At 51.2% G+C, this 15220-nt stretch overlaps 1 protein-coding gene across 1 annotated transcript in view; it reads right to left on the minus strand.

The window, feature by feature from the left end:
* Window positions 1-5694: 5694 nt before the first annotated feature.
* Window positions 5695-15220, minus strand: part of LOC142301955 (nodal homolog 2-A-like) — a 54951-nt gene continuing 45425 nt past the window's right edge. Inside the window, exons 3-4 of the mRNA XM_075343017.1 lie at window positions 14393-15150; window positions 5695-6048 (exon numbers count right to left, since the gene is read on the minus strand). Of these exons, the coding sequence (XP_075199132.1) occupies window positions 5896-6048; window positions 14393-15124 (885 nt within the window). The 5' untranslated portion in view covers window positions 15125-15150 and the 3' untranslated portion in view covers window positions 5695-5895. The remainder of the gene's footprint in view (window positions 6049-14392; window positions 15151-15220) is intronic.

The following is a 15220-nucleotide window of genomic DNA, read 5'->3' on the forward strand; positions in this document are numbered from 1 at the left end:
TCTCTAAAATGGCTCATTTCGTCCCTATGGCTGGACTGCCCTCTGCCCAGGAACTCGCTGACGCCTATATACAACACATCTTCCGCTTGCATGGCTTTCCATCACACATTGTGTCCGACAGAGGAACTCAGTTTACCTCCCGCTTCTGGAGGGCTCTCTGCAAACATCTGGGAGTGACTCTGGACTTTTCTTCAGCCTACCATCCTCAGTCGAACGGCCAAGTGGAACGGGTCAATCAGATCTTGACCTCCTTCTTACGTCACTACGTCAACGCCCATCATGACGACTGGTCCACGCTTCTTCCTTGGGCTGAATTCTCCCATAACCACCACGTCAGTGAGTCCTCCTCCAGCTCTCCCTTCCATGTCGTTTACGGACTTCAGCCTTCCGTCCCATTGCCTGTATCCTCTTCCTCGGATGTCCCTGCTGCTGATGCTGTAGCCCGTGACTTTGCAACGATTTGGGACTCTGTCAAGGCGTCCCTTGGACGTGCTTCCCTGCGGATGAAGAGACACGCAGACAAGAGGCTTCTGGACCCTCCGTGTTTCTCTCCAGGAGATCTCGTCTGGCTTGCTTCCAAGTACGTCCGATTGAAGCTACCATCCTACAAGCTGGGACCTCGCTACATCGGGCCGTTTAAAGTCCTCAGCAAGATCAATGAGGTCTCCTACAAGCTGCAGCTCCCGGCCACGATGAGGATACCCAACTCCTTCCACGTCTCCCTGCTCAAGCCGGTTGTCCTTGGTCCCTTCTCCGCTGCTGCCAGTTCGGCTCCTCCTCCTCTTGCCGATGACGACATCTATGCGGTAAGGGATATCGTGGCCATGAAAACCGTACGGGGCCGTCAGTTCTTCCTGGTGGACTGGGCAGGGTAAGGTCCTGAGGATAGGTCCTGGGAACCCCGGGAGAACGTGGGTACTCCCCTGATACGTGCCTTCCTGTCCCGGTTGCGGGGAGGGGGGGCGTGGGGGGGTACTGTCACGCTCCCCGGGTCCCCTGCTCTGCTCCCCGGCTCACCTGCCACGCTCCCCGGCTTCCCTGCGTCGCTCCCCGGTTCCTCTGTCCGGCGTCCGCCGCTCCCCGGTCTCCAGCCTCCATTGCCTGCGGTCCCCAGGCGTCCTGGTCCCCGCTCCCGGCGCCCGTCGGCTACTCAGCCCCAGCCCGGCTCTCCTGCTTCCTCCTCACCGCTTCCTGCCCTGGCTTCTGGCACCCGGGCCTCGCGCATGCGTGTTAGGGCGCGCGGTCATTGACCCTTTCTTAAAGGGCCAGCGTCCACTGACAGGAAATTGAGCACACAGGTACAGGGTATAAAAGGGGTTAGTGTCCAAGTGGGCGGGGCCTGTTCTTCATGTTTCCCAAGCTAGGAGTCAGGTCTCCTTGTGTTCCTGTGATATACTCACCTCTCTCTCTTCTAGAGCCGATCCTGCCTCGCCATCCGGTCCTGCCGAATCTCGAACCCCGAACGCTGACTATCTGCCATCCTGACAGTCCGTTCCATCTCTGATCCCTGTGGTGACCCGTCCTCTCACTCCATCGGTTCCGGACTCCGCCTGACAACATCTCGGCTTCCGAACCTGAGCTCCGTCACCCGGACTATCATCAGTGACTCCGTGGTCCCAGGGACTTCTCCATTCTACTCTTGTGCACGGTCTGTCCTGCTACCCATAGTGCTCCAGCTACCGGACCCCTTACCTTCATCAAGGAGTTCGGCCCAGTGGATCCACCTCCTGGGTCTGCCCGTCCACCTGGCCCTAACAAGTCCCCATATATTGTGCCCAGCTTTTGCCTCTGGAGACATGCACCCTGAAGTTTAAGTGGGTTTCATACACATGGACGCTAACTGGGGTTTAGGCATGCTGTGGGCTCAAAAGAAAGGTGGGGGGCATTTGGGTTTGGGAACACAGATTTCACTGAATTTTTGTTGGGGGTTGAGACATGCCACTCTTCCTGAACCTTTGTGCTACTAGTAAATTGGAAACCCCCTAGATTTCATTAACAGATAATGGACCTCAGTGGGGACTTGTTTTTAATGAATTGAATTGAAGCTTTTATTGGTGCCATTTGGGGGTACAGAACATTTTGGATCATTTTAAGGCTTGGTTCACATTTATCCTGTGCTCTTCACTTAGCTTTTACATTGGGGTTTCCATCTAAAGGCTACTTTACACGCTGCGATATCGGTACCGATATCGCTAGCGTGGGTACCCGCCCCCATCTGTTGTGCGACACGGGCAAATCGCTGCCCGTGCCGCACAACATCGCCCAGACATGTCACACTACTTACCTGCTCGGCGACGTCGCTGTGACCGGTGAACCGCCTCCTTTCTAAGGGGGCGGTTCGTTCAGCGTCACAGCGACATCACAGTTGCGTCACTGAACCGCCGCCCAATAGAAGCGGAGGGGCGGAGATGAGCGGGACGAACATCCCGCCCACCTCCTTCCTTCTGCATAGCGGCCGGGAGGCAGGTAAGGAGAGCTTCCTCGTTCCTACGGCGTCACACGGAGCGATGTGTGCTGCCGCAGGAACGAGGAACAACCTCATTACTGCTGCAGTAACGATTTTTGAGAATGGACCCCCATGTCACTGATGAGCGATTTTGCACGTTTTTGCAACAATGCAAAATCGCTCATAGGTGTCACACGCAACGGCTGTGCGTCACCAATTCCGTGACCCCAACGAGTTCGCATTAGCGATGTCGTAGCGTGTAAAGCCCCCTTTACTCTCCAAAATACGTAATTCAGTTGAAACCCCCAAGGAAATCATTCACTAATGAGTTACTCTGTATTCTGTCTGGCCTCTGTTCATCGATTTCCATCTTTCAGAGGTGTACAAAACTCTTCAATCTCACATTTCTGTAAGCCTAAAAAGTTGGACACCTGCAGATGAAGTCCAAGGTGGCTCCCATGTGCCTCATTATAGAAAATCTTCCATCTTTGTATAAATCTCTAAAAATACACGATTCAGACAAAAACCTTAAGCACAGGATATATGTGGAATGAGCATTATTGCGATCTTCCGGAGTCAGAATCAAGAATTAGGATACCATTTTTATTTTAATAACTTTTTTGATTGTATTTTACCCCATGTTTTGTTCAGCAGTATGATGAAAAAAAACAATGTTTTTGCAATTTTTCTTCTTTACAGTGTTCACTGTAGGGGTTAAATAAATGGATGTTCTATATTATTACATATACAAAGGCATAATAAAAAATGTCCACTATATGAAGCACTTAATATACAGCGGGTGAAATAAGTATTGAACACATTTCTAAAGGTGCTGCTGACAGTAATTTCTTACCAGATGTCGGTAAGAACTCATACAATCCACACAGACAAAGAAATAAAACCATATAGTATATGTCCATAAATTAAGTTAAGTGAAATAATGAGAAATTACATAGGCAAAAAGTATTGAACACATGAAGAAAGGTGCAAAAAGCCATGGAAAGTCATAACACCAGCTGAAATCTATCAATAATTAGAAAGCAACCCTTCTACTTAGTGAAAAATAAAATTAGCTTGTATAACTAATGGCCTATAAAAAAAGGTGTCATTACAAAAGTGCCACACAAAAAACATCTCATAATAAGTGTGCCGCCCCTGCAGCGGTCGAACCGCTCGGTTCCGGGGTGTGCTGCTGTGGCTTGAGGGTCTCCGGACCTGGGGGCTTGCGGCCACTCAAATCCGTAAAGGGGGGCTATTTACAGTGGATAAGAGTTTGTGACGCCATCAGTGGTTCGTGGTAAAGGAATACCGCCGCTGCCGATGGGAGTACCCGGGGGAGATGGAGTGGGGCAACCAGATGACGTTCCCTCCACGGGTAGGGGAGACCTAGGACTCTGTGTGATGGTGGAGCGGGGATGCGCAAGGCCAGCTGGATGCAGGGGAGGACCATGTACTCACTCAGGCAACTTTGGTGATGATGCAGCCGCAAAGAAGACGCTGACAACAAGGTGAATCACGTCTCTGGATGCTGCTGCCCTCTTGGGGGAGCCTGTCCAGGTATCCGTCTCCTGTAGTACGTGCGCAAATTGTAAAGTGTCCTTGTGGCCCGTAGGCATAAAGCTGTCCGGGCCCCGCTCCCTCCTTTTTGGGATAAAGGAGCTGTGCTCTCAAGGGCTCATGCGTGGAATTTCTGTGGGCTGCTTGGGTTGGAAAGCCCTATCCCTCTCGTTGCGCTAGTGCCCCTGATCTCTGAGCTTCTTGGGGACAGTCCATAAAGTGACTATCCTCCGCAGGTTAATTGCCGGGATGCCTAAAGCTACTCCCCGACCTAGGGTCCAGTACCCTGCCGTGCTTTTGGTCCTGGACCAGTTATTGAACTCGAGCTGCTGACCGTCCTCCAAGACTAGGTCCAGGCACCCAGTCCCAATACCCTGTGACCGGGTCTCCGACTCCTCCAGGCCCAGACCACCGTGTCCGACCCAACCTCTAACACCCAGGGAGCCACAAACTCCCCCAGCTTATCACTACTCGAGGGCTAACTCTTCACTGACTCTAAACTCTGCACTCCACTACCTCCCTCCCACCAGTCTGCCTGACCCCTAGGTGGGCGGCCCTATTTCAGCTCAGCAGCCCACTGGTGTGTCTGACGGTGTGGTGTGAGGTGTGGTTGGGGTTTTGGATGCTGATGGAGGCAGTACTACAAGTTGGGAACCCAGAACCATGGGGGGGTTGAGTCCTGCACTAAGAGGTAAAGAGCGTGCAGTACCCTGTGACAACCTGAATAGTCCAGGGGCGTCACAATAAGTAAAACCAGTGAGCTGTCTCAAGACGTTCGTATCCTTATATGTTGCAAAACAAACTGATGGCGTTGATTACAGAAGAATTTCCAAACTACTGAAGGTTCCAGTAAGCACTGATGGGACCATAATCTGAAAGTGAAAAGAACATCATTTCACTATAAACTAGCCATGACCTGGTGGTCTCCGTAAGATTTCAGACAGATGAGTGAATAGAATATCAAAACAATTGTCCAAGAGGCAAGGATCACCTGTTGAGAGCTACAGAAGACCTGGAATCAGCAGGAACAATGGTTTCAAAGAAAACAATAAGTAATGCACTCAATCCCCATGGTCTTTATACACGCTCAACACTCAAGACTCCATTGCTGAACAAAAAGTATGTTTAAGTGCTTTTAAAGTTTGTTCAACAGCATTCAGACAAGCCTGTGAAATATTGGGAGAATATAGTCTGGTCAGATGAGGTCAAAATTGATCTCTTGGGATGTCATAATACACACCATATTTGAAACTGAAGAAGCACTGCACACCTAAAACACCATGTCAATAGTGAAGTGTGAAGGTGGGAACATCATGGTGTGCGGCTGGATATTGGCAAACTTCATATAATTGAAGGAAGGTTGAATGGACAAATGTACAGAGACATTCTTGATAAAAATCTGCTGCCGTCGACCAGGATGATGAAGATGAAACGAGGTTGGACATTTCAGCAAGACATGATCCCAAACACACAACGTCAACTGGTGTCAGAGAAAGAAAATAAAGCTGCTAGAATGGCTGAACCGTTCACCTGCCCTGAGTCCAATATAACATCTATGGAAGGAACTAAACTCAGAGTTTGTAGAAAGAGCCTACAGGACCTTCAGGATTTGAAGAGTGATTGTGTGGAAGAATGGTCCAAAATCACACCTAAGGAATGCATGCCACTAATTTGTTCATACAGGAGGTGTCTTGATGCTGTCATCACCAACAAAGGCTTTTGTTCAAAGTATTAAATACATTTAAGTAAATGTGTAACAGCTTTAGAAATATATTTACTTATAAAATTGGTGACATGCTCAATGCTTTTTTCACCACTGAATAATATATAATTACATATCTTGTTTACACTATGTACATAGATAAGCAAATTCATCAAAGCTTCAGAATTCCTTAGTTACATCCACACTGTTCTACGACCATGTCCTCATGGTGCTTCAAGGCAACAATATCATCTTCATATAGGAGCATTGACATTGCACTCATCTTCACAGGGACACAGGAGGAGCACTCCACTTTTTCAAAATCGTACAGCTTGACCAAACTCTGAAAAAGTAAGGGAAACACAATAGTAGCGGTGAGTCCTCAACACACTAGTGGTAACCTTATTTTTTGTACATGTTCATTAGAATCATGTTGGTCCAATAATATAATTTACAATAGTCAGTGTTCCTTTGTCACATATATTCATTCAAAGGGGTTTTCAAGGACTTTAATTTTTGACAGATTAGGTGGATATCAGATGGTGAGAGTCTAAATCTTGGTACCTCCAGTAGTCAGCAGATTGACGATTCCGTGGAGCATCAAAAATGGCACAGCTCAGTACAACGGGCCACAACAAGTGGTGGCCCTTGAATAAGGTACCCGAAACGTACGTCGGGCTTGGACCGCGGATCATCTCCCTACCAGTCATAGTCCCTGGGTATGTACTTAGACCTATGTAGGTTTGCCTCCCCATTTATTGTACATTTTATGTGCTGTTAAGCTCCAGTATGTAGAGGGAAGGGCTTCACCTATGTGGTTTCCCGGACTAAATACTGTCGGGGATTTAATGTAAATGTCTTGTGGGAAGCTTTTGTGAGACATATAGAACAGATGGTGGATATTTCTGCACTTTACCTCCCTCTGACTATGGCATGAACATTATGTAACTCGTTTTCAATCTCGGTCCCCACTTAGTGAGGTATTTTCTCGTTATGTCCTTTAATTTTGTTACAGGGTATAGGAAGTAGACTTTGGTGTACTCCTTTTAATGGTGTGATTGTTTAATAAAATATTTGGGATTATTGATACTCCATTGTGTGTTTTTTAACACATATATTGTACAGATCAGTACACTTTGTGATTGCCTGGAATCCTTCTATTCGCTTATATGGGAGAGAGCTTGCAATACCAGTTATGGCCACTACACCAGTTGATCGGTGGAGGTGTCAGAAGTTGGACTCCTACTAATCTCATATTGATGACCTATCCTAAAGTTAGGTTGTCAGTATTAGAGTTCAGTAAAACCCATTTGAGAATATTCACATTTACCTATTAATTTATATTGTGGACTGTCCAGGTTCCATCAAGGTTAAAGCTGTGGTTCCCTACTCATTATTAGTGGCCACATCAATGTAAAATTGATCAGGAAGGCTTCTCTCAAACACCTTGTGTAGTAAAGTCTGACTGAGGCGCACTATTGCTGTCAGCTCATTCCTATCACGTTACCGCCGGGTTCCGTGACCTATGAGATCCTGTGATGTCAGGTCAACTTCCAGTTGACCCAATATGACTGAGGCAGCCCAGTCTTTCTGAGTGACTGAGCTGTGCGTGGAGTTTCGCCACTCCTCACGGCCCAGCATCTCGCACGCTCAGTGGCGTAACTAGAGTTTGATGGGCCCCGGTGCAGAGTTTGAGCCTGGGCCCCCTATATGTTTATCAGATATATGGGCCATTGTAGCATTCTAAAACCTATAAAGACATACAAGTTGCCCCCCTCCCTCTTCATTGTGTAGTAATGTCCCACATCCTGTACTAATGTCCCCCATCCTGGGCTACTTCCTGGCAAATATGTCCCCCATGCTGATAAATATGTCCCCCATCCTCCCATCCTGGCATATGTCCACATCATGGCCCCATCCTTGTATATGACCCCCATCATGCCTATATCCTGGTATATATGGCCCCCAGCCTGGTATATGTCTCCATCATGGCCCCATCCTGGTGTATGAAAATGATCATGGATATAGCCTGGTATATATGGCCCCATCCTGGTATATATGGCCCCATCCTGGTATATATGGCCCCACCATGCCATCATCATGGTATTCATGGCCTCATCCTGGTATATATGGCCCCATAATGGCACCATCCTGGTACATATGGCTCCATCATGGTATGTATAGACCCACCATGGTCTCATCCTGGTATATATGGCCCCATCCTGGTATACATGTTCCCATCATGGCCCTATCCTGGTATATATGTTCTCATCATAGCCCCATCCTGGTATATATGCTCCCATAATGTGCTCATCCTGGTTTATATGGTTCTATCATGTCCCCATCTTGGTATATAGCATCATCCTGGTATATGTCCCAAGCATGTCCCCATCCTGATATGTAGCCCCCATCCTAATATATAGCCCCCATCCTGGTATATAGTCCTCCATCCTGGTATATAGCCCCCATCCTGGTATATAGCCCTCCATCCTAGTATATAGCCCCCCCATCCTGATATATAGCCCCCCCCATCCTGATATATAGCCCCCCATCCTGGTATATAGACATCCATTGGGGTATATAGCCATTCACCCTAGTATATACCCTCCTCATTCTGGTATATAGCCCCCTCATGCTGGTGTATTACCCTTCATCTTGGTGTATAGCCCCTATCATGCTATATAGCCCCCCACAGTAAAGAAAACAACAAAACAATTGTACTTACTATCCTATGTCCCTGTGTCCCCCAGGGACCTCCTGCGATGATGGCATGCTGGAAACTGACCAGCATGTAAGCGACGCAGCACATGACGTCAGTGTCATGCACAGCCACTTACAATGCTGTCAGCTGTCAGCATATTCTCTGCTCCCCATGCGCAAGATCGTGTGCGTGGGGAGCAATAAATATTCATGGCCTTAATCGGTAGCCATCCCATCACAGTGCAGGGAACTGACAGGTCTCTGTGCTGCAATGCATTTCAGCTGGATGCCCCCGGACACAAATCCATCTGAATCAGGGGCTGGGGCAAGCGGGCCTCCTGCACCCGCAGTGGCAATCTCTGTGACCGTGGTCATTACGCCCCTGCGCACACTCGCTCCTTCGCTGCGGAGCGCCGCAAGCAGGAGCGATGCTGGGCTGGGATGTGCAGTGAAATTCTTCCCACAGCCCAGTCATTTAGAGAGACAGGGGCCACCCACAGTGATGTTACAGTAGGTCAACTAGAAGTTACCTTGACTTCACTGGATCTCAGAGGTCATGGAGTCCGGGGGTCACATGATGGGGATGAGTGGGCCGCAATAGTGCCGCTCAGAGTCAGAATTTACTACACAAGGTATTTGAGAGAAGCCTTCTGTGGCGCCCTGGACAAGCCAGGGGCCACAGAGAACAACACCTACACACCCCACACTCCCGGTCAGGCACACCTAAGTCAGACAAAAACCCTTGTTGCCTTCCTCCAGGGGCTGATGATCACACCAGGGGGTGGGCCAGGTGGTTGGTCCCGCCCACCGAGGAGTTCACAGTCCTGGAGGTGGGAAAAGAAACAGATCAGTTAGGAAAGTGGAGGTGGAAGGAAGAAAAGTGGTAAAGGAGCAGACTGAAGTTGGTCCGGGTGTGTGGCCCGGACGGATCAGCAAGGTTGGCAGACGGTGGTGACCGTCTGCAGGAGTGGCTTATCGGAGTTTACCGTAAGGACCGTTGATGGGCGGTGGCCCGGCGGTACCGGACTGGTACGCAAAGAGAAGCCAGCACCATCCGGCAGGGGCTTACGGACCCCGGCAAGGCTAGGAGTCGCCGTGAATTTGTAAAATCCGTTAGCGAAGGGAACCTCCTGGGTTTCCCAGCAGCCAAGCCCCGACAGAAGGCAACAGTCCAACCGAGAGAGGGAAACACAGTCACCGCCAAGGCTAAAGTTTCCAGGGCCAGAGCCTGCAGGCAAAAGGGGCTCCTCCAGCCCATATCCAAGGTGGGGAGCGGGTTACCGGTGGGAACCCATTGGAACCGTTTACACTACAAAGGTGCAGGGAAAGGCAGTCACCATCAACCTGCCGGGAGAGACAACACCGCAGCCGTCTGTGGGACCCGTCCATCCAGCCGTGTGTTTTACCGAGAACTGTGTCCTCATCATTGGCTGAGTGAGTACCACCGTGCCGTGCGGCACAGCGCTGCCCCCGCGACCCTGCACCTCACCAGGCCCCGTAACCCGCCTGCCATCCATCCCTACCCCATCACCGGGCCCCGGGACAACCAACCCCCCTACCCACGGAGGGGAGAACTAACATCAAAGCTGCTCCTTGTCACCGCTCCCGGGATCCCCGTCCAGAGCAGCGGTGGTGTCACAACTTCACCACAACCGTGGGTGGCGTCACGGACAATATCAAATCCCCACAATCAAAACCCCCTTTTCACTCACGGGCGAGGAACGCCGCTCAAGTCCCCGGGATCCGGCCCACCGCTCGAGCCACCACCGAGCAGCAGCAGCTGGACCCGAGCAGTGGGAGAGCGCAGCGTCCCCTCCTCCGCCCGCGACAACTTGGCGTCACGAACAGGATCCTACCGCTCTGCCGTTGGGTAGAGGTGCGCCTTGTTATTGCCGGAGGTGTCCGGCTGAAAATTTGCCGAAGACGCCATCTTGGGCGCGAAAAATTCCCGCTCGAGCGTCTCCTCGAGTAGTGGAGGCGCAAAGGCCAAAACCCCGCCCCTGTAGAGGAGGAGCCGGAGAGAGACTAAGGGGGACTGATGGCGTTTGGCCGCATGTAGCCCGCGGCTATAAAAGCAGGGACGCCAGGACCCTGCGGCTATCTTGTTCCTGGGAGAGGCCGCCAGTAAGATGTATATGCCGTCCCGTAGCACCGTAGCCCCCGCGCCTGGAACCGCGGCGTGGGTGGAGATCCGGACCGCGCAGCTCCAACAACGGCTGCAGGTCAAGATGAAGCTCCTCTTGGAGGAGTGGGAGGCCGACATGGCGGAGGTTATAGTGACCGTGCGGAGACGCAAAGAGGAGGGAGCTTCGGAAGGGAGGGTGAGTGACCCACGCCCCGGTACCCCTAGTGGGTCGGTCATCGTGGCTGCGGAACCCGGTCTGAACCCGCTCGCCCTGCTACCTCCCTCGCTACCCGTATCGGCTGCCGTGACCCCGCCACTAGGCCCGCTACCCCCGCAACCGGTAGTGGTACCCTGCATGTCCGCCCAGGCGGATCGACCTGTAGCCGGAGCCCGTGACCGACCGGAAGTGCTGCCCTGGAAAGTACAGAAGCCCGAGCCGGAGGCATTTACAGAGACTTCCCCCGAGCCGGAGCCGACAGGCCGCTCCGTGCAGAAGGCCCAGCGGAGGAAAGCCCCTGTGCCCATCCCCCACACCTCGGCTGAGGTTGCGCTGGGTTGCCGCTGCAAAGCAGCACCCCAGGCCAAGTCACCGCAGGACCTTCCACCCAGATTGCCAGTGGTGGGAAGTGTCCAGAAGGTCTCGCGGGGCCCGACCCGTGCGCCGGAGCTCACAGCAGCACCGTATTGGGACAGGGAGCCGACACCGCTGGGCCCGGAGATCGCAGAAAGGGAAAGGAAGAAGGCGGAGTTGGTGGCCCGTACGATCCGGGAGAAGGAGAGCCTCTGCCAAGCGAACTTCCGTGTCCGGGGCCCCCTGTATGAAGGGCAGGTGAGGCGGTTCGATGTCCGCCGGGGCTATGGCTTTATATATGAACCGGGCCTGGAGGCCGAAGTCTTCATAGCCCGGCGGGATGTTAATGCCCACCTGCCGGAGGAGCACCCAGGCCGTAACCTGATGCCGGGCGACCTGGTGCAGTACACCCGGCACTGTGGGGAGAGGGGGTGGTTTGCGCTGGATGCCAAGCTGAGGGGCAGCCAGGAGGCCCGGGTGTCCACCGCGTCCCCTCCCCCAGCCGACACCGAAGAGTCGGAGTAAGGGCAGCGGAGTCCCGTTGCAGTAGTCCTCGTTGGGACCACCAGAGTACCGTTTAAAGTTTTAAAAGTTTAAATGATAAGTGAATGATTACCAAGAAGATTCATCTGATTTGCTGCTTGATTAGAACCGGTCGTTGTCGGCAACTGGTCCCCGTTGGGACCCCCTTTTCAATTTATGTGTAGAAACTACTACGAACAGGCCCGAGAACTAGCAGGGCAACCACAAACTTAGTGGCATGTAAATAATGTTGTTGTGGCTTTCACCGTTACCGCCTCCGGAGAGGCAGATTGGAGGTAGGGCCCGCAGTGGAGAAGGCTGGGGCCCAGCCACCACCGGAACCAGTGGCGATCCTCTGGGGGTTTCAGGGGTTCCCCATGGACGTGGGTCCACTGAAAAGGACAGAACCCGCTCGGGCAACTTGTGCTGGACTGGGGTCAAGGGGTGCTGCCTGTTTGCTTAGGGGCACCATCAGGGCCAGGTTGCTTGGGTGGGAGAGAGCGGAAGCCATAACCGTTACGCAACGTTTTAAGTAAGAGTACCTCCCGATGTGGGAAGATGTTATTTTAATTGTAATGTGTTTACCGTTTTATCTTTTCCAGTTGTGAAAATAAAACCGGTGATGGACGGGCAGCCCGCGGACGGTCTGCATTTTACTAAGGGGGAATGTGGCGCCCTGGACAAGCCAGGGGCCACAGAGAACAACACCTACACACCCCACACTCCCGGTCAGGCACACCTAAGTCAGACAAAACCCTTGTTGCCTTCCTCCAGGGGCTGATGATCACACCAGGGGGTGGGCCAGGCGGTTGGTCCCGCCCATCAAGGAGTTCACAGTCCTGGAGGTGGGAAAAGAAACAGATCAGTTAGGGAAGTGGAGGTGGAAGGAAGAAAAGTGGTAAAGGAGCAGACTGAAGTTGGTCCGGGTGTGTGGCCCGGACGGATCAGCAAGGTTGGCAGACGGTGGTGACCGTCTGCAGGAGTGGCCTATCGGAGTTTACCGTAAGGACCGTTGACGGACGGTGGCCCGGCAGTACCGGACCGGTACGCAAAGAGAAGCCAGCACCATCCGGCAGGGGCTTACGGACCCCGGCAAGGCTAGGAGTCGCCGTGAATTTGCCAAATCCGTTAGCGAAGGGAACCTCCTGGGTTTCCCAGCAGCCAAGCCCCGACAGAAGGCAACAGTCCAACCGAGAGAGGGAAACACAGTCACCGCCAAGGCTAAAGTTCCCAGGGCCAGAGCCTGCAGGCAAAAGGGGCTCCTCCAGCCCATATCCAAGCTGGGGAGCGGGTTACCGGTGGGAACCCATCGGAACCGTTTACACTACAAAGGTGCAGGAAAAGGCAGTCACCATCAACCTGCCGGGAGAGACAACACCGCAGCCGTCTGTGGGACCCGTCCATCCAGCCGTGTGTTTTACCGAGAACTGTGTCCTCATCATTGGCTGAGTGAGTACTACCGTGCCGTGCGGCACAGCGCTGCCCCCGCGACCCTGCACCTCACCAGGCCCCGTAACCCGCCTGCCATCCATCCCTACCCCATCACCGGGCCCCGGGACAACCAACCCCCCTACCCACGGAATGGAGAACTAAAATTAAAGCTGCTCCCTGTCACTGCTCCCGGGATCCCCGTCCAGAGCAGCGGTGGTGTCACAACTTCACCACAACCGTGGGTGGCATCACGGACAATATCAAATCCCCACAATCAAAACCCCCTTTTCACTCACGGGCGAGGAACGCCGCTCGAGTCCCCAGGATCCGGCCCACCGCTCGAGCCACCACCGAGCAGCAGCAGCAGCAGCCGGACCCGAGCAGTGGGAGAGCGCAGCGTCCCCTCCTCCGCCCGCGACACTTCCCTATCAGTGTTACATTGATGTGGCCACTAATGCTGAGTAGTGAACTACCCCTTTAACAGAAAAAGCAGTGCTACATCTCATGTTATTTTTGCCTATCATGAATTGAGATGATCAGACCCGTGCAAGTTTGGTTTGGCAGATTCAGTTGGAATTTAGAAAAAGTTTGGTTAGGGACCCAGACTTGACCTGAACCCCAATGAAAGTCACTAATCGTGCAGCTCGGGTTGAAATGGAGCCACGTACATGGGTTACCTCAACTTCATTATAGATATGAATTCCAGAAAAAAATAATTTGTTATAAATGCCCATGTTTAAAAATTCCTTAAACCCTAAAGTGGTTGTCCAGGACTTTTTTTTTTACCAATGAGCTCAGTTATTACCGGTAATTGCTTGTTCTACACAGCGCCGGCTCAGTGGTTACTGACCACTCATGGTGGCAATTCTGCTGCTCAATGTCAACAGAGCATTTCTTCCTCTTCTGGGATGCTCTGTTGAAGGTGGGGTGATTATCGATGTCATGCTGATTGACAGCCAACTCCCTGAAGTTAGGCAGCGGAAAGCCAGCTGTCAATTATCATGACATCAGCACACACCCCGTCAGCAAAGTGGAAGAGAAGCTGCTGCTCTGTCAATGTGACGTCAGCGGAAGGTACTGAATAGCCGGAAGTAGTGAACTGTGACTGCTCTGTGTCGGCAGAGATCGGTGCCGGCCACAGTAGGCAGGCAATTAGCAACTACTGCCTCTTAGGTCTTAAGCACATAGTTAACCCCTTTAAGCATGTACTGTATGTAGAAGTGTCAACATACATAAAACTATTTTATCTGCATTAATCACAAAGAATCATCATATTATTTATACTTTTCTACCAAATTCAAGAATGCAAATATTCAGGTATACATGTTTGATACTTACTTTTAGAAAAGCATGGTTTGTTGGCTGAAAACTTTCATTGAGTGGAATTGGACATGCTCCTTCACACCTATAGGCGTTGTACTTTTTTGGGTGGACAATTAGGTCGCCCCATTCAATCTTATCAAAATCAACCCACATGTCCACTCTTCTACAAAAAGGTGCTCCCACTTCTATGGCTCTGGCTGGTGTACTGTTGACCATTGTGTTGTACTTTGGCTGGTGGTTCCTCCTTTGTCTCTTTAGATGACCACTATTGGTTGTTCTTCCTTTCTTATTGTAGTTTAAGGAGTCTACAGTCTGAATTAAGCTATAATTGCTAGAATATCTTGCGTTTGATTTTTCTCTGGCAAAGACAACAAGCATGGCTCTATCTGATGGTAAAGAATTCTCAGTGAGAAGTTTGGTGTCGTGTTGTAGAGTTTGGCCAGAATCTATACCACTGCTTTGTACTGGTTCTTCTGCTGGAAGATATTCTACACTTCCATCTGGCTCTCCCGGGTAGATGGAATTTTGAAGAATTCTGGTCAGGTTAAAGATCTTCCAGCTTTCATCCATTTTTGTGGCAGAGTTAGTATTGAAGGATCCCATGAAGAGCTTGTTGTGACTTTTCTTCCAATGGTAGATCTCCACCGTGATGTTACGAGTCAAAGGAAAGGGAGGGAAAAAAATTCTGAGCTCCAGCAACTTTAGTTCTGTGCTGCTCGAGATAGAAGACATATCAAAAGATATCATCCAGCGATCTCCTTCTTCAGTGCAACCTAGAGAATACACAAAGAAGAGATATTGGAATCCAGACGGTCAAACAGCAAACAGTTTTATGTATTTATT

The sequence above is a fragment of the Anomaloglossus baeobatrachus genome, chromosome 4 (genome assembly GCF_048569485.1).
Source record: "Anomaloglossus baeobatrachus isolate aAnoBae1 chromosome 4, aAnoBae1.hap1, whole genome shotgun sequence".
NCBI lineage: Eukaryota > Metazoa > Chordata > Amphibia > Anura > Aromobatidae > Anomaloglossus > Anomaloglossus baeobatrachus.